At 36.3% G+C, this 20,626-nt stretch overlaps 1 protein-coding gene across 1 annotated transcript in view; it reads right to left on the bottom strand.

The window, feature by feature from the left end:
- Window positions 1–20,626, bottom strand: part of POLK (DNA polymerase kappa) — an 83,744-nt gene that overhangs the window by 8,402 nt on the left and 54,716 nt on the right. Inside the window, exons 4-10 of the mRNA XM_068966614.1 lie at window positions 17,507–17,659; window positions 13,522–13,653; window positions 10,846–10,999; window positions 6,916–7,152; window positions 5,632–5,756; window positions 4,908–5,074; window positions 2,717–2,749 (exon numbers count right to left, since the gene is read on the bottom strand). Of these exons, the coding sequence (XP_068822715.1) occupies window positions 2,717–2,749; window positions 4,908–5,074; window positions 5,632–5,756; window positions 6,916–7,152; window positions 10,846–10,999; window positions 13,522–13,653; window positions 17,507–17,659 (1,001 nt within the window). The remainder of the gene's footprint in view (window positions 1–2,716; window positions 2,750–4,907; window positions 5,075–5,631; window positions 5,757–6,915; window positions 7,153–10,845; window positions 11,000–13,521; window positions 13,654–17,506; window positions 17,660–20,626) is intronic.

The following is a 20,626-nucleotide window of genomic DNA, read 5'->3' on the forward strand; positions in this document are numbered from 1 at the left end:
GTATGTTATACTTTTATAAACAAGCAAACACTTCCCCTATATAAATAGTAAAATATCAGACACTGTTTACCACTTTACTTTTCTCATTCATCCTGGTGAGTTCCCTATAAGTAAATAATTTCCTCATTTTTATATGGCAGCTGTGCTGTGCTGTGCTTAGTCGCTCAGTCATGTCCAACGCTTTGCGACCCCATGGACTGCAGCCTGCCAGGCTCCTCTGTCCTTAGGGATTCTCCAGGTGAATACTGGAGAGGGTTGCCATGCCCTCCTCCAGGGGACCTTCCTGACCCTGGGATCGAACCCAGGTTTTCTGAATTGCAGGCAGATTCTTTACCAGCTGAGCCACCAGGGGAGCCCAAGAATACTGGAGTGGGTAGCCTATCCCTTCTCCAGGGGATCTTCCCGACCCAGGAATTGAACTGGGGTCTCCTGCATTGCAGGCAGATTCTTTACCAGCTGAGCTACCAGGGAAGCCCTTTATAGGGCAGCATGATATCCTAATTTAAACATGTAAGATCATTTAACCAATCCTCTATTTGTAGAAACTTAGGTTAATTCCAACCTTTTGCTATTATAAAAAAAATGCAATTCACCACCTTGTATATGTGTAAAATGACATGTGATGACACCTGTGGAATGAATCTCTAGATGAAGAGAATAGTGGGATCAAAGTACATGAGTATCTATATCTTGATAGACAAAATCACTTGCTCCCTGTGGTAGGCAAAATAATGGTCCCAAAAGATGTCTAAATCCTAATCTCTCAGAATCTAGTACTTTACATGGTGAAAGGAATTTTACACATGTGGCTAAATCAAAATGGGGGTGATGATCCTCGATTATCTAGGTAGGTTCAGTGTAATCCCTCGGTTCCTTATGAGGTAGGAGGGTAAGAGTCAAAGAAAGACAAAATTGTGGGATCTGAAGATGGAGAACGGTGCCATGAGCCAAAGAATGCAAGTGGCCTCTAGAAGCTTTTGGTAAGGAAATGGATTCTGCTCTGGAGCCTCTAGAGGGAATGCAACTCTGCTGACACTTTAATTTTAGGACTTCTGACCTTCCGAACCACTAATTAGCAACTAGCACACTCTCCTTTAGAGCTTAACACCTTTTTCACTCACATAGTTTTGCCAATGGAGTGTGTTCTTTGCCAGCTTGATTAATGAAAAATGCTATCTCAGATAATTTTTAATCTGTGCTTCTTACATAAGAGACTGGGATTATTTTCACATGTTTGTAAAGCCATTTGTACCTTCTCTTCCACTAACTAATTGGATCTCTGTTCATTTTTTCTTATTGGTTTGCTGTCCCCTTCTTAAGAAATAGTAATATTAGTTAATATTCTTATACAGCAAGCAATGTTCTCAATAACAAAATAGAAGACAAAATAGGAGGGAAAAAATCATTAAATAGGAAATAGGACAACAATCTCTCACATTTGAAGCTTTCCCCCCTCTTTTCCTTGGTTGCATATGTGAGTGCATGCATGCGTGCGTGCTGAGTAGCTTCAGTCATGTCTGTCCCTTAGTGGCCCAATGGACTGGAGCCTGCCAGCTCCCTTGTCCATAGGATTCTCCAGGCAAGAATACTGGAGTGGGTTGCCATGCTTTATTCCAGGGAATCTTCCCGACTCAGGGATTGAACTTGTATCTCTTATGCCCTGCAGTGCAGGATGATTCTTTACCGCTGAGCCACCAGGGGAGTCCTTTCCTTTGATTGCTCTTATGTAAATCACAGCCTGAAACAGCAATTTTTATCAAGTCATTTACGGAGTGCGTTGTTTTAGAAAAGTTATTCAGATTTTCTGATCACACATTATACATGTGCAAAATGGACACAACCTTAGAGTAGGCCCAAGGTTCTTTTTTTTGCTGTGCTGTTGCTGTGTGCAGGCTTTCTTTAGCTGCAGCGAGTGGGGGCCACTCTCTAGCTGCGGTGCGTGAGCGTCTCGCTGCGGTGGCTTCGCTTGTTGCAGAGCACAGGCTCTAGGCTCTCAGGTTTCAGGAGCTGCAGCGCAGCTTCAGTAGTGGCAGTGCATGGGCTTAGCTGCTCTGTGGCACGGGGGATATTAGCTCCCCCAACGAGGGATGGAACCCATGTCCCCTGCCCGGCAGGCAGACCCTTAACCGCTGGACCACCACAGATGTCTCGGTCCGAGGTTCTTAAATGTCTTAGTGGGACTGTGGTTCCTTGAGGAGGTAGTGAGAGACTTCTCAGAGAACGACTTATATCCCAAGACAATAAGGTTCCATCAAGATTTCATTTGACTTCCAAACAGGATTGTAAACCACTGAATGAGATCACCTCTAAGCTCTCATTCATCAGGATCTTACTACTTGGTGCCTTCAGTCATTTACCAGTATTTGAAGAACTTCAGGAAGAACTTCCATTATCATATCTTAAATTAACTACTAAGTATTATTTTTCTTAAAAACAAACCTAGAAATTAAGATTTGGAACCCTAAAATTCTTGGTTTTCATTGAATAGGAAGAAAACTGACATTAAAAGAAAAGCTGCAGTTAATTTTCTTTTTTCCTATTGAGAGCATAGCAAGCAAAAATAATAAAGCATTGTACTAGAATATTTACTTTAGGGGTGTCAACTGCTAAAAATTGTTATCTGGTTTACAAGTAGATTTTTAAAATTTCAGTTATATTTCATTAAAAATTAGTTTAAATTTATACAAATTATGAATAATTAGTAATAAAACATTACCTCTCAACACTCATGCTTTTCCTCTCTCCATCCCTTGAAATGAAAAAAATAAAAAGACTTTTATTTGCTTTCCAAACAACACTGAGTTCCTTTTAGTCAACCAAAATGATTTAAGATCAGCTACCCTTTACAGATCTCAATAATATTTTGGATTAAAAGTTATACATCATTAAATACAGTGAATTTTTTAATCTAAAAACTATCACCAAAGAATGTAGATAGGTAAGCTAATAGAATTACATGTGTGATGGATCAAGTCTATATATCTATCAAAGAACACATCTGCAAACAGGATATTATAAACTGTTTCTATTAAAAACCTGAATATCAAAACTCACAACTGATAAAATCAACAGAATGTGGTAGCATAATGGCTTTCAGTTACAAGATATAATTGAATTTTGAACAGTTTGATTATCTAGTTTTTGGCCTAGGACACATCAATACTAGCCTATTTATTACTTATACCACTCTGTAGAAGCTCAGTCAAAACGTGCTCTATGGCAGTAGGATGATGACTGGGGATCTGAACCACCTAGTTAGGTTGGATTCTAGCTGCTCTGACAGGACTAGTTAAAAGCAAAAAGCTGAAATGACACATAGATTATTCATTTTCCAAATATTTCATGAACCAATTATGAATCGAGTACTGTTCTAGGCCTTGGAGATACAATAAAGAACACAACAGACCAAGTGACTGCCTTTAAGAAACTTCTATCTTGGTGGAGGAAAACAAATGCAGAAATAAATAGAGAACAGATTCGAAAGTAAGAAGCACAAGAGATTAAAAAAATAAAGCAAACCAGGGAAACAGAGAATGTGGATAGAGAGGAAAGTAGGTTTGCTATTTTATATTATTAAAAATTACCCATGAGTTTCACTTAAAAGCATTATCTACATCTCTACCACTGGTTAATATCTGCTATGTTATATTAAAAACTGTATAGTTTTCAAGCACTATGGAAATAAAAAGAGGGTAATTTTTGGAATAAAGAAGACAGTTTTATTTTCCAAAATCTTCAAATACTGGATTATTTATAGTACTGTGATGTCTTTCTCTTATCTTTTGTTACATCCACTCAGGATCAAAGTCAGCTACCTGGATTCGAAAGAATGAGGAGCACAGGAAGATGAGAAAAGCAACAGCATAGGCCTTGCAATCTCTGTAAGATTTAACAGATTTAACTGATTAATCAAACATTTTATACACCTCCTCTGTAATCTTTTAGTTTCAGTCCAGTCACTCAGTTGTGTCCGACTCTTTGTCACCCCACGAACTGCAGCACGCCAGGCCTCCCTGTCCATCACCAACTCCCAGAGTTCACCCAAACTCATGTCCATTGAGTTGGTGATGCCATCCAGACATCTCATCCTCTGTCGTCCCCTTCTCCTCCCGCCTTCAGGGTCTTTTAGTTTACTTTAGTGTTAATTCTCATTCTTGTTTAGTGCCTTCTTTTCACCCACGCTGAACAGTGTACCCTTTTAGCTCTGGGATTCTTTTTAAGACCAGGAGGAAAGAGCAGCAGGGAGAAAACACAGGGCTTCTCATCTAGTTGTTTCCTCTTCTCCGAGGTCTTTGCCTGGCTGGCGCCTTCAGACCTCCACCACTGGAGGACTACAGCCAGCACCACCTCTTACCCTCACAAGTCAATTTCTATGCCCCTACTCTGCCTTACTTTCTTCACTTGGTGACTTTCTTTTTCCCATACTACTCTGCACACTTTATGAAGGCAGTATTTCATCTTGTTTACTGCTATTATCCCCGGTGCCTAGAACGGTGCCTAACACAATGTACTCAGTAGAAGAGGAGAAATGCAGGTAGTCATTACATCTATTTACTTAGAGAGTGAGTTCTGGGGCATAAGTCATCTTTCTTTCTTCAACAATCTGACCACCAGTATTTTTATGTTCTGAACAAAGAACAAGGCAGGTTCAGAAAAGAAAGCACCCATCCTTCCTCTTACCCATCTATCCAGTTGCTGGAGCCAACAACCTAGGAGGGATTCTTTATCCCTCATTTCCTTTTCTCTCATATCCAATCTTTAGACTCTAATTCAAAAATTATATTCTGAGCTGAGCCTAAAACAATTTAAAACATCTTATCCTCCTAGCCTCTATCTCAATGGTGAAAACTGTTATTTCAGCAGACAATAAAGAAAAAGCAGAATGATTATATTATAGGTACAGATACCTTGCCAGGTGTGTTGAACCTAGACCCAGGGAAATATGAAGGAAATGATGCCAAGATGTTTCAGAGAAAAGGAGAGAAAGTAACGCCCTCTGTTGGTACAGTTCTGTACAAGTAATAATTCCAAGGGCCTTTAACATTTTCTCTGTAACTTTTCCTATTCCAGAAACCTAGAAGAGAGTCAACATTTATCATTAATACATTTTAAAATTAAGGTAAGAACTGATACTATAATCTTATCATACCTTTTATAACTCATAAAAGGTATAAATAATGTCCTAGTTTCAAAAGTCATGCAAGAAAATGGCTTTAAATAATTTGTGGCCGTATTTCCTAAACTAGTGTTACATGGGAATTAAAAACTTTAAATTCCATGGAGTTTTTAAAAAGCATTTATAAAAGAGTTTTGTGGTCATATAAACTCAGGGAATGGTAGGATAAATGACTTTTTATTCTCTTTTCATTTTTAAAAATCAAAGTTATAGTTGACATACACCATTAGTTTCAGGTGTACAACACAGTGATTCAACATTTATATATATTACAAATCAATCACCACAGTGAGTCTAGTAACCATCTGTCCCCATAGAAAGTTATAACATTATTGACTATAGACTCGACTTTTTTTTTTTAAATAACTCTAAGTTCGTACTTCTTAATCCTCTTTAACTATTTCTTCAGAAATCAGAGGGCATATATAGAGGATAAATGTCATATAAAATCTCACCTTTCTAATGGGTAAGTCCTTGATGAAGTCCATTACAGCTTGCCTGTTAGGCAGAATTTGGTATTGTCCATTTGGTTTATTCTTATCACTGCATACTTTTGCTAACATCGTATTGGGTGCAATGCCTTTAAAGAAGAACACTCCAATGACTCAAAGAACATGACGTGTATAATTTTAAAACATGTGATAACAATACATAAAAAAATTAAATACAAAAATCTGAAATTATGTGGAATGCTACTTTAAAAATGCATTTGATTACTCTCTATCTCCTCAAGGCTTGCTATGGTTTCAGGAAAAGAAACTGTATTAGTCACTGTGGCAGCAGAAATGAGGAATATTTAAATCTCCATGGTATCTTAAAGTTTAACTTTTGAGTTTAAGTGATAATATTAGTTTCCTACTATATTTAGTAGGAATATAGTCTGTCTTATAGAAAAGATTGAGAATATAATTTAGGATGAAAGCTTTCTCTTTGAAAAGATCTTTTGTATAGATTACCCACATAAAGGAAAAAAAAAAATCAAAGATTCTGGTTTCTAGTATATTTAAAACAATGATAATGAAATGTGCACATACTTTATATGCACACAAAGCAAACCACTTTTCAGAGAGGTGTTTTATAATTTCGAGGTGTCTTAATGATTAAGATAACTGGAAATAGGTATACTCAAATATAATAGTTTATTTCAATTTTTATACACATCATTCTAAAATTTATTACTTATTCTCAAGCTTTGCCCTAGGAAGAAAAGACCAACCCAATTATAATATGGCTTTGCTAAAATAATCTAGGGTCCTCATGGGTATCTGTTTCTACACTAAGACACAGAGATATCCTCATGAGTGACTGACAGATGGAAAGCTCTTTTTCCCTTTACCAGATGATCCCAGATTGCTATGCAGCTTGCTGGTGTTTTTTCTGTCTTGTCCATATCCTGTACGGTCAGCTGGGCCCTTTTTTTGTACTGTAAGCCTTCAAAGGGAAAACTGATAAAGTATTATGTCCAAAACCAATTAAAATATATTTTGTGTTTTGAAAAAGATAGCTACATGAGCTTTATGGTAAGTTTTTGCTTTGGACACATGGACGTTTCTGCTTAATTCCCATTTATCTATAGGTTCACAGCATTCTAAATAGGCAAACTGTCAGAAGTTAATTAAAAAACGGCCACGTAAAAATTGTGAACTATACACTTTATAACGAGAAACGACTAATAGTACATTTGAATTAGCTAGTCTGAAAGTTATAACTATCAGAACCACCAATATCCTTTTAAGTACCTGCACTGGCTGTGAGGGTTGTTTTCTGCTCGATTCTGAAACGAATTTCCTTTACCACTTCCTCCGCTGATGTTCCAAAAACAATTGAGTTTTGGTGTATTTGAGGATTTTTTGGTTCTTCAAAGTTCACTTGGAAAGGATTTCCTGGGGACTGCAGATCAGGAGGACTATCTTCAAAAAGGAGTGGAGAGATGGATCTTTCATGCTCACTCTTATTAACTTCCTTTCCTGGTTTATCTAAATTGTAAACAGGAACAGTAATTCATCTTCATTCTAAGAAGTACATACTTCATAAATTATGTTTCCATCAATCTTTTTAAAGACAAACAAATCTCATTTAGTTTTGTTTCTAAGAACCAAGGTCAGAAACATTATCATTTATATTTTTAACTGTTTAACAAAGAAAACACTGATTCTAAGCTTTTCTTAAAAAGAATATCACCCATTTCCATCGTATACAGTTTAAAAAGAAATTCCTTAGGTAAAAATCACTAATTTTTGAACAAAATTAGTTGAAAACTAGAGTTGGAATTAGATTCAAAGTACTTTTTTCTTAAAAAAAAAAAAAAAAAAAAGTTTTTTTCCCTTTACTCATCTCTAGGAGAAAAAAGAACCTTAAGTTAGAATTTAAGAATAAGGAAAAGGCATTAGGCAATCTAGAGTAATTATGCCTGAAAGACAGATTTTATTTTTAGGGGGGAAAAAAACCTTATCGTTTTCTTCATTCATGGAAGAACTTTCCAAGTGTTAAAATAATCTGAACTTTATTCTTTCAAATGTTGATTTTAATTTCGACTTTTCTTTTTTATAAAGTATCACTCTTACTAACAGCACATTTGAAATAAACAGAAATTATTTCTGGAAGTTATACTTCGTTAAATATACAAATTCTTAAGGGCTAATCAGATTAACAATCATCCAAGTTTAAGGGTGAGAAGCCTTGATTATCAAAGGGCTGAACTAATATTATTAAAAAGTAAAGCAAAAATACTAATCTGGTTATTACCTCTTTTTTTAAAAATTACCTTCTTTTTTAAATTGTGTTTTTCATGAATTTAAACTGTGAAATACATTTAAACCTATACCAATGTCCTCAGGAACAAATCCATGAACTTTACTTTCTGGGCTTAATGGAGAAGAAATCAGTTTAAGTGTAAAATTTATAAATACAAGATTAACAATAGAGCTTTCTGATCCATTCTATAATTCTTTTTTATTTTTGGTGGCCCCACGTGGCTTGTGGGATCTCAGTTCCCAGATCAGGGATTGAACCTGGGGCATAGCGGCCAAAGCACTGAATCCTAACCAAGAGTCCACCTGGGGAACTCCCTCCAGCTCATAACTTCATTTACACATAAACATTTTCCAAATTAAGGTACATACAGAAGCAAAGATTAAATTCTTAGTTTCAAGGCACATACAAATGCATTATGCTTAAAAAATGAAGTTGGTTTTTCAGAAAGAGTTTACAGATAATGCAGATAATATGACAGACCCCTGATTAGTATCAAATTTTAAAATATTAATATGAATTAAGTCACAGATATTTTCCAAATCTGAATTCCCAGGCCACTACAAAATAAGCCTTATTTTCAAATTATACATTAGCTGTTATTTATGTACTTCAGTTCATTTTCCATTATCTGGTTTAAAATACAGAGCAATTCTGAGGGGAGTAAGACTGTGGCACAGTTGAAATGGCCTCTACCTGGACCCTGTTCCCCACCTAGATGTGTGGAAGTCAAGGTAGAGAGCTGCGGCAAACCTGCAGGTCGAGTAAGGAATGCTCACAGCCCCCTTCTGCAGCTCCTTCTGCCATGCTTCACACCCAAGCTACTGCCACAGCATCCTCACGCGAGGCACTGACTATGGAGCTCTACGACAGAACGCAAAGCCTGCCGTTTTCAGGCTCTTTGTTCAGTCACTGCTGAATGGTGCAGTTACCTTTTCAATCTGTCTACTTCTCTGTGAGGCCTGGCTTTGCAACCAGCCACTGAAGTGGTTTCTCATTTGCTTTCTGAAAGAAATATCTTTTAAGCCCCATAACTGAGGTGATCAAAGTGAAAAATTAAGGTTTCTGATAATCTGAAATATTAGATTAAGGATCCCATCTGGATGGCAAGTGCTAAAAAGTATTCGGTACAGTATTTTAGTTTTTTATATTGGCTAGCACCATCCAGATTTATAAGAGAGAATAAACATAAAATTATTATTATTAATAATACTTTTCCAAAACTGCACCTTTTAGAAAAGGGGCAAACAACAGAAAAATGCCTTGGACTTTAGAGGAAGCTATGTCAACCACCTGCTATGACTCCAATTCACTGTTGAAAGCTTCTCTTGGCATAACGTGAAATCAGATATGCCCGAAAGGCCAGTCCACAGGGACTTAGATATGAAAAAAAAAGTAAAGTATTTAAATTGCCTAAGAATATGAAATATATGAAGAGGAAAGTACATAGATAAATATTAAGAATGACAGGTATTAAAAATTCACATCCTCATAATGAGTTTGGATGTACAGTAAATGGAAAGAACATTAGTAGGGAATGAAAACACTTATCTTAGCCCCAATATAATTTTTTATAACTTATTGTGAAAGTAATTGTTATAGGGTCTTCTCAGGTGGCACAGTGGTAAAGAATAAGCCTGCCAATGCAGGAGACGCAAGAGAAGCAAGTTTGATCCTTGGGTCGGAAGGTCCCCTGGAGTAGGAAATAGCAACTCAGCCTAGTATTCTTGTCATGGACAGAGGAGCCTGGCAGGCTACAGCCCATGGGGTTGCAAAGAGTTGGACACAACTGAGCATGGCACGCCAAGAATATAGGAGACACTCGCAGAGTGATTCAATGTAACTGTGGATATTTCATGGTTCTCCGCCTTTCTCTTGTGAAAAGTTAAGGAATACAGTACGATTTTAAGCAATCTCAGGCTTTGTGTGTCACTTCCCCAAACAAGTTCTACTAAGAGCAAAACACCTTTTGCTTCAAGACTCTATGTCCAGAAACTGTTTACTGCTTATATTGTTTAATGTTTCCCTTAAAGAGAGAGACCTTAGAGCTCTAACCAAGGTGATAAAATTATGATTTGATGTCCTTATTAAATTTGCTCCTAAGATGTGAGCCCCAAACCATGGTAGCCTGTCCCCTCTGAAGCAGGTAATGACTTGTGCACATGAAACGTGGCTGTGGGTTTCAGGCAAACCCTCTGTTTCTACCTTTGCATCCAGGTGAACTTTGCCCAGGGGTCCAGGGCAGCAATGGCATTTGAAGTAATCCCACCTCAGACAGAGAGTTGACAGAGTACATCATATCTGCATGTTTTTTGGCATTGTTTTGGATAGATGATAAGGGTTCCATTTGAAAAAACCCTTAGGGTCATAAAACTTCTGTTTCATTATATAGAAAAAGAGTTAAAATAAGGTCTAAGGCAAAGAAGGGAATTGGAGAATTGTTAATTTTGGCAAGGTTAAAAACAGTCATCACAGTAACCAGATTATGGAAAATCTATGTAATAAAGGGGAAAAAAATCCCATTCAATGTTTTAGTATGTTTGAGACAAATTTTTTTTTAAGTGTATTTTCTATTATTAACAGCTACAACCAAAGGCTACCTTAAACAGAGAACCTCCTCAGATTCAATGCAATCCAACCCTCAGTTAGGTTAGATCTTAGGAAAAAAAAACTGCTATGAAACTACTTTGGGTAGGGACTCTGCACACTCAGAGTCTACAGATTTAAGAATTTCATTTGGTTTAAAAGTGACATTCCACACATTTATCTCAGAAATCTCACTGGTATATTTAAGTTTCTGATTTTCATTTTTAATACTCTTTCATAATAAAGCTATATCTAGTCCTACATCTATGCCTGCTAACTGGTTAATCCAAAGGATTTTTAAAAAAGTCTGACCATTCTAATAAATTGCTTACCGTTTTCTAGAGAGTTCCCTGCTGTGATGAAATACTTCCTTTTGTCCTCAGGCCAATTTTTTCTTTCCTCTAAATGCTTTGTTATATTCAGGTAGGCTTCATCAAGACTCATGGCCATAAAATTGGGATCATAATCAGTAAGGATTTCCTTAACCTTCAAAAGGAACATGTTTAATATCATTCTGATAGGCAGAGAAAAAGTCAAGCAACATAATTTTAGGTAGCAGGTCAAAAGCAGAAGTGGGAACAACAGGAGCTTGCTCTCCTTTTATGACCTTTTTTTGTTCATTTTAAAAAGGAATAATCTTACATGAAGGTACTATGTTGCTTTAGAAAGTAGTTCTACTTCAATTAATTATATCTATAAAACTTCACTCAATAATATATGTATCCATTCAGAAAACAAAACAGCTACCAGGATTTAGAATGGAAAAGATGACAAAAACACAGCGTTAAGTCTATGACTATATTAAATGATGGGGAAAAGTCTGGAGTTGCATTTTGGAATAAAAGAAATATGTAAAGACATCAGAATCTCTGCATGATTCCAGAAATGCCTTTTATAGAAGATAATTTTATTATATGAAACTATGAAGTTTTTTAACCACTGAAGTATTAGCTGAAATTAAAGGAAATGGTTGCCAAAATAATATATATATTAGAAAAACATATTTGCTGAAATATGTAATGTTTCATCTAGTGTTTTAAAGCTGTCTGTGTTATCATGAGAAAATTTTTTAGATGTTTTATTAAAAGAAAGCTATTTTGCTTAATATAACTACGAACAGCTGAATCAAAGGTAATTTTAGAAAATGTGCCAAAAAACTTGGCCACGCTCTACTCAGAAAGTACCTTAATTAGCTTTGGTCTCATAGAAGAAATCATTTTTACAATGTGCTCAGATGGAATCTTCCTCGTGAAAATGGAACTGGAAAGTCAGTAGCTGGCAGCCAACTAAGATGATTCTGAATGAGAAGTGCTCTCTGGAGACAATGAGTACTCACTAACTTCCTTTACATAAGATACTTCTTCAAGAACGAAAATAGACAGGCTCCAGTAAAAATGAAGTACTGAGGCTTGTAGAACAGTTACAGCAACTCCATTCTTTTGGCTAAAACAAAAATGGCTTTTTCTTAAAACTTTTAAACAAGCCATAAGTATTAATGCATTTGTTGTCAGTGAATCTGCACTATACTTCATTTACAGATAAGAACACACTTGTCATCTGCAAATAAACTAGTTAGATCCTGATCAAATTTGAAGACAGATTTCTCTAACTTATGTAAATAACGAAAGGGAACTAAAACAATTTGGTTCTCATTGTTACGCTGTTAGGAGTTTCACTGACTTAAAGCAGAACTTAAAAGTCTTTGAAGGATTTTCAAACTTATTAGTATTAAAAGCTTAGGTGGCTCAGTGGTAAAAAATCCTCATGCTAATGCAGGAGACGTAGGTTCGATCCCTGGGTCAGAAAGATTTCCTGGAGAAAGAAATGGTAACCCACTCCAGTATTCTGGCCTGGGACATCCTATGGGCAGATAAGCTGGGCGGGCTACAGTCTATGGGGTTGCAAAAGTGTCAGACAGGACTCAGCAACAACAACAACAGATACACGGTAACCCGTGTGAAGGTGCCTCCCCTTCCCTACCACCTTTGCAGATGCAGGCAGCAAGGCACTTGCTTCCACAGACTGGTTTTTGAAAGAATTGTTAAAAACTTAAAAAAAATAGGGGTGGAATATCATTTTAACTTGGGGGAGTTTTCATTTCTAGGGGAAATGAGGTGGAACACAAATAAGAAGAGTGAATCTAAAGACAGTTTACATGACTAAATAGTAATAAGTGTGAGACTGCAGTTTTTAAGTGTTTCGATTCAGACAGCAGTCTTTAACACAGCGCGTTTTGCCACAGTAGTCTAAACATATTTTGACATCGTACACTAAAATTTCAATTTCTGACTTAAGTTTTAGCACTGGCATGATGGTCCAGTTATTACCAAAACTAGAGGAAAGGACAGGTTTTCATATATCACACTTAAGGCAATTTTCATGAATAACCAAATCTCTATTTTTCAGAGATCCTCTTCAAAGCAATAGACTATTCCCCTTTTTCTTTGATTATGCTCATAAGCACCTTTCTTTGATTATTTTCTATTCCCCATAATCAAAATGCTCATAAGCACCTTCACTAGATTATGGGTCCAGGAGAGCAGCTAATCAAAATAAGTTAATTTTGTCACTGTTAAAAAACATTGATAAAAAATTTACTCAGAAAAGAGCTTGGAATTAATGTTATGAGATTAAGTCTGTAGATTATTAATATAAGGTGACTCTAGAAGAAAATGTACATTGCACATTAACAGAAAAATAGCTAAAGTTAATTTAGGTTATAATTATGGTAAATGCAGGGTTTTCTGGGGAGATAAGAATTTTCTATGCAGATGAGAAAACACATAGAAAAGCAAAAAAAAAAAACCCCAAAACTGGGAAATAGAAGGGTGTAGTCTGGACATATATGCAGCTCAATATTCGATACAGAAGCTGAGGAAGTGGTAGAAGGGAGACTTAGAGGGGTAAGCTAAGGATAGATTCTGCTGTGCTGTGGTATTTGGACCTGTCTCTCTATATGACGCGAAATCAACAAGAGGCTATAAGTAGGAATGAGATAGCAGACTTACCTCTCTACTCACAGCTTGGTATTTGTCAAAGTTTGGGGGCACTATAATAAGCTGTGGGCAGAGTCTTTTAGCAATAAATCCTGGCATAGCTGCACGGACACCAAATCTCCTTGCGTGGTAGTTTGAAGTAGCCTGAAAGAAAGCGGACCACACGGGGAAAAACATTCAAACCAAAATTGACATATTGATTGATGCTTTCAAAAGAAACACATTACTGATACGCGTTTTCAATTCAAAGACATTTCTTTTATAGGCCACTGTCTCAAATCAAGCTTTTGCCTTCGTCATATCATGGTATAGTACCACGACCCTCTCCCACTGCTGTCTCATATTTATAATGTGACATGAGGTAAGAAGCAAGACTGTGCTATTAAAAAGGTTCTCTTACATTTCAAGCAACTAAACTTCATTGGCTTTAGTGAATATATGTAATATAATGAATATATGTAAAGAATATATGTAACAGTACACATAAATGTTTAGATGATAGAGGGAGATGTTACATGAAAGTTATAGTAGTATAAAGCTATATATGGAAGTTACAGAAAGTAAAAGTATATCAAGTAATAGTATGGTATAATAGTATGGATTTAGAATTTGCTCTATTTGGGATTTGGGAAATTTTTCATCTACAAAAAAAAGAAATATATGGTCTAATATATGGTCAGTTAAATTAAGTCTCAAACATGAAATGATTAAAGCACAAAAGAACTTTTAAAATTAAGCTTTATTTCTTAAGGCTGGAATACCTTTTTTGGTGAACACATTTTAACTAGGAGATGGTACTTAACAATTATGAGAGTAAACAGGAAAACATTACTTATTAAATCCTGCTGATGAAAATACCTGGCAACAATCTAGGCTAATGTGGTAGGCCACAGTACCATTTAGAAAAAATTAATCACAAATGGAATCCTTGGAATCTAAAGTGAAAATTCAAAGAATGTAAAACAAAATCTACCAAATGAAAGGGTAGTTCAGAAATGATCATATAAATTTGCCATTTATTGTTTTCAAGTGGCATTTAAAAAATCTTGATAGTAATCAAAACTATGCTAATCCTGGGTCAACATTCTGGAATAGAAAATGCAGACAGCACTTGGAAGACGAACCAATGCTTTAAATATTAATATGAAGAAACCTATTGGGATTGATATTAAAAAAGCTAGATCTACAGTAGAGTAGAAAAACAATTTTATATGTGACGTCCTTTAACCTTTAGGTTTGTGGGGGATTGTAAATCACAGTCACAATCTTTTACAGTTCCTCCTGTCAAAAGGTGGGTTCTAGTTCCTCCTACCAAGAGACTAGTGTTGTGACTTGCTTTGACCAAAGGCATGTGAGAGACTGACATTATATGAGTCCTGAAACCGAGGCATAAAGAAGTCTGTAGCTTCCACCTTTGCTTTCGTGGGGTCCAGCAACTATGTGAAGATCTCGTGTTAGATTACAGAGATCTCATTAACAGGATTTAATAAGACCATGTGGAGGAGAAAGCACCACGTGGAGGGGAAAGCCCATAGCTGGAGGGACGTTAGTGAAGCCATTTGGGATCCTTCAGCTCCAGGTAAAGTCCTAGCCAACCCCAAGTGGGATAAACAAACCCTCCCCATTGTACTCTGCTCAAATTACGGAATCATGAGCCCAAATGAATGTTCACTAAGTACTAAAGAGGTTCATGTGCATAATTTCACATAAAAACATGGTGATATGTATTCTTAATAACACTGAATATACTTTTTTTCAAGTATTAGTTGATGATCTGTAGGAAAGGTGAGTATACTTTCCTATAAAGATTATTTTAGAACCAGGACTGTCAGTTGCCTAAATACTTGTGGGAGCAGAGATAATAAACAAACAGACTGTAGTTTCATAATAAAATAACAACTCAGGAATCATGTTAATAACTATCTAAGGCACTGAAAAGAGTTAGAACAAGGAAGAACATTCCTTATTTCTCTTGCGTGTTTTTTTTTTTTTAAAACCAAACTCATCTATTTCAGTTGCTATTTCTAATTCCCAACACATTTTTGGCTACACACAGCTATCCTGGTCACTTTCACCTGCGATGGTGAGGGTGGCAATAAGGAAAAGCCACACAGTAACAGAAATGCAAAGGTTTCAAGTCATGGAAAGAACTATTTAGTTACAGTACTTATATTAATAAAACATGTTACTCCAAAACTAGTGTTGGTAAACTTTTTCTGTAAATGTTCAAACACCTTAGGCTTTGCAGATCATATGGTCTCTGCGGCAATTACTAACTCTGCTCTTTTAATGAAACAATAATAAATGAGTGGGTGTGACAGTGCTTCAATAAAAAATTTAAAATTTTTATTGGAGTAGGTGCCACGGTGGTAAAGAATCCGCCTGCCAATGCAGGAGGCACAAGAGATGTGGGTTCAATCCCTGGATTGGGAAGATCCCCTGGAGTAGGAAATGGCAACCCGCTCCAGTACTCTAACTTGGAAAATTCCATCTACACAGTCCATGGGGTCGCAGAGTCAGGCACAACTGAGCCCCTAAGCACACACATACAGTTGATTTACGCTGCTGTATTCAATAAAATTTTATTTACAAAATAAGGCAGCAGGCTGGATTTGGCCTGTAGGCCATTATTTGCAAATTTCTGCTTTAGAATAACATTTCTTTTTCTTTATTTTTCAATTCTCTTTAACTAGAACAGTTACTTAAGCAAAATATAATTTGCAACAGAAAGATAAAATGTCACTCTATCATTTACCAGGTTTGTAACATTTTCTTGAGAAATCTGTATTTAGGTCAGGAAGCAACAGTTAGAACTGGACATGGAACAACAGACTGGTTCTAGCTAGGAAAAGGAGTACGTCAAGGCTGTATATTGTCACCTGCTTATTTAACTTATATGCAGAGTACATCATGAGAAACGCTGGGCTGGAAGAAACACAAGCTGGAATCAAGATTGCCGGGAGAAATATCAATAACCTCATATATGCAGATGACACCACCCTTATGGCAGAAAGTGAAGAACTAAAGAGCCTCTTGATGAAAGTGAAAAAAGAGAGTGAAAAAGTTGGCTTAAAGCTCAACATTTAGAAAACAAAGACCACGGCATCCGGTCCCATCACTTGATGGGAAATACACGGGGCAACAGTGGAAACAGTATCAGACTTTATATCTTTGGGCTCCAAAATAACTGCAGATGGTGACTGCAGCCATGAAATTAAAGACAGTTACTCCTTGGAAGGAAAGTTATGACCAACCTAGAGAGCATATTCAAAAGCAGAAAAATTACTTTGCCAACAAAGGTCCCTCTAGTCAAGGCTGTAGTTATTCCAGTAGTCATGTATGGATGGGAGAGTTGGACTATAAAGAAAGCTGGGCACCAAAAAATTGATGCTTTTGAACTGTGGTGTTGGAGAAGACTCTTGAGAGTCCCTTGGACTGCAAGAAGATCCAACCAGTCCATCCTAAAGGAAATCAGTCCTGAATATTCATTGGAAGGACTGATGCTGAGGCTGAAACTCCAGTACTCTCTCTGGCCACCTGATGGGAAGAAATGACTCACTGGAAAAACCCCTGAAGCTGGGAAAGATTGAGAGCGGGAAGAGAAGGGGACGACAGAGGATGAGATGTTTGGATAGCATCACTGACTCAATGGACATAAGTCTGAGTAAACTCCAGGAGTTGGTGATGAACAGGGAGGCCTGGTACGCTGCAGGCCATGGGGTTGCAAAGAGTTGGACATAACTGAACTGAATTCATAACACTGGGAACATTATAAAACACTTCTTTGAATTTGTCTTCTTATCTGTCAAATGGAAAGAAAAATGTGTACCTCAAGTGATGTTGAAAGGATTCAGTAAGTGAATACCTATAAAACACCTAGAAAAATATTCTGATAGAACTGGTAGAACTTAATAAGGTCTTTTCCCTTCATGAACCGATTACTTGAATATGAATATGTCATGAAACTTCTTTTTTGTCTCCAATCTTACCTACTTACCAGCATACTCATTGATCCTACAGCAATGGGTTTATCCTTCAACTCTGGATTGTCCCTCATTTCTACAGCTGCATAGAAAGCATCCATGTCAATGTGCACTATGGTACTGTTCAGGTCCCGGCTCTGTTCCAATTCCATTGCAAATCTGTCAACCTCAATTTTTAAAAAGTTAACACATTTTAGGAATATAATATCGAAATACCAGTAATCCTAACACTAACCTTTTTTTCCCCCACTCCACTTGCGGGATCTTAGTTTCCTGACCAGGGATTGAACCCAGGCCCATGGCAGTGAAAGCACCAAGTGCTAACTGCTGGACTGCCAGGGAAGTCCCAACACTAATCTTATTTTTAGTAGGTGTCTGTTTGTCTCTGTCCATCCATCTGGCCAGCCACTCATCTATCCATTCCCATACCTATCTATGTATATTTGATTATTGTTTATTAAGACTGGTAATGGCTTTTATTTCCACGAGGATAGGCAATCTGTTCTCAAATATCATTCCCTACCAACTCTTTCATTTTTCAATACCCACAGGTACATAATAGGTACTTAATCAATATTTACTGAATGAATAAATCATTCCAACTGCTTATATATCAAATAATTCTACTGCTTTATAAATCTGAAAAACTTACTGTAACTAAAAGCTTCTGTTTAGGTAAAATAAACAATTTCTATTTGACTCATAATATTAATGTCTTAAAATACTAAGAAACGAAATGCACAATAAACGATTATACTTCTTTGGCATATGATGTTTATGTTGAATAGTACTGTACAACTGATTGTCTTAAGGCATGATGTAAACATTTCCTCTGTAGAATTGCTATTTTAAGGCTAAAATTTGATAATTGGTAGTCTATTTGAATCAAATTTGAAAATTTAATCTACGATTTATTCTTTCATGAAATTTCAACAATAACAATGAGAAATTTTGATGTTTAAACAATTTTGTTTCTTTGAGAAAAACACTTAGACTGATAAGAAAGAAGAAAGAGAAATGAAAGAAATAACCAAAGTAGGGCAGTGAGAAAGGGCTTATGTAGCAAACATACCCATTCCCAAGTGTTCCGTTTTTGTGGCATCTACTGTGCAGGCTGAAAAAGCTAAATATACAATATTCTAGCTTCCTCTGCAGCTGAGGGTGGCTATGTGACCATTTTAATCTAGTAACATATAAGGAAGTCAGTAAGGCCATTAAGTAAAATCACGAAGAGGAGAGAGAAGAAAGCTACTGAACGAAACAGAATACATGAAGAGTGCGGAGGTGTGTCTGGCACATGGTCCAAGTTTAACAAATCCAAGTTTAACTCATAAAAGGATCACTGGAAAACTTCACAACGTAGCAATAAAAAATTAAGAGAAGAGCAGCCAGAAATAAGCAAGCGGGGTGAGCTCTGAATGAGATGTGACAATTCCTAGACCAGGTTTTCTAAAAGGTGGAGACTTTCAGGGGGGTATAATGGAGCCTTTCCCCTTGTTTGACTTCTACCTTGTTTTCATTCTGCAGAAATTTTCTTTTCAAGGTCTTCTTTCTTAATGTTACAGTGACACTAGTTAACTCCTAGGTTACAAGTTAAAACTGTAACTCCTTTATCCCTCAATTAAAAATCATTTTAGAAAAAGTAAAATCAAAAACAAACAAGCAAACAAAAAAACCCTGAGAAAACAAAAAACTGCAAGTCCTCTTTTGTAAACAATCACTCTGATTCATATTTGTCTCCAAAAGCCACAGTGAGGCTTTCTAGAGGATCCAACCTTGCTTAGCCTAAAACTCACTGAAAAACCTAGCTGCTCTGTGTCTTCTTCAGGCTGTTCCTCTGCGTACAATGCCCTTCCTAGTTCTGACACCAACCCTTCAAGGATCGGCTCAGACATCTGTCAATCACAACTGGATCTCTGTCCTCTGTGCCACAGAATTCACTGTTCCCTTATTTGTTTTCTTGCTCTTATTATGGCACTTACCGTACTAGATTCTAAATTGTGAGTTCCATCAGGAGGAAGACCTTATCTGCTTTAAAATTTTTTCCTCATTGGGAGATGAAAAGGTACCAACTTCCAGTTACAGAATAAATGAGTCATGACAATGAAATGTACAACATGGGGAATAATATTATAAGAATGACTTTGTATGATGATAGATGATAACTATAGACTTACCATGGTGATCATTTTGTAACACAGAGAAATCAAAACACTATGTTGTACACCTGAAACTAACACAGTGTTATAGGTCAACTGATCTACCTCAGTTAAAAAAAAAAAAGATGAATAAGATTTGGGGTCTAAGGTACAGTATGATGGCTAATAGCTAACAATACTCTCCTGATTTGTGAAAGTTACTTAGAATGTAAATCTTAAAGGTTAGCAACATGAAAATAAAGAATGGCAACTATACAAATAAAATTCCTCATAAAAGAGAAAGGGAAGAGAGACTTATATACCCATTTATATTTATCAGTATAAATTTTATTCTTTTATATATGGATATGATTTAGCATTGAACAAAATATATATATGCTTATTACATACATATAATTTATATGTATATCTCATTTAAAAAGAGAAAACAGTATTTGTAGAAAAAGTTTGGAGAAGGCTGATTTCATGCAGTGAGACACTACATCTAATAAACAGAACTTTTTAACATTATTCCAATTTATCATCCAGATTTAAAATAAATATTTCTTCCAGTACTTCAATTTTAAAATAGAGAATAACATCCCGACATTAAAAAGATGCAAACAAATCATGGAGACTACTAAAAACAAGGGTAGATTAACCCAGAAAATGTGCCTAAGAATTGAGTCGACTGAGTATAAGGGAGCAGCATCTGAAATATCTTAACCCAGAAACTCTGAAAAGGAAGAAGACAACAAATAGAAACCAAGCCAAATGCGGGGAAAAAAACACCTCTCTTTAGACTCATAAGTTAATGCTCTGACAGTTTCTTTAACAATCTATTGTCTTTCTGTGCTTACAGCAAGTGTACAGTTGCCAAAAGGAAACCTCACCACTGAATGACTCACACATTCCACTTTCCTTTACTATCCCTCATTGGTCACCCTTGTCTGAACTCTTTTCTTCTACATCTACCAAATGCACACCACTGCTTTT

Source organism: Capricornis sumatraensis, chromosome 2 (assembly GCF_032405125.1).
Source record: "Capricornis sumatraensis isolate serow.1 chromosome 2, serow.2, whole genome shotgun sequence".
Taxonomy (NCBI): domain Eukaryota; kingdom Metazoa; phylum Chordata; class Mammalia; order Artiodactyla; family Bovidae; genus Capricornis; species Capricornis sumatraensis.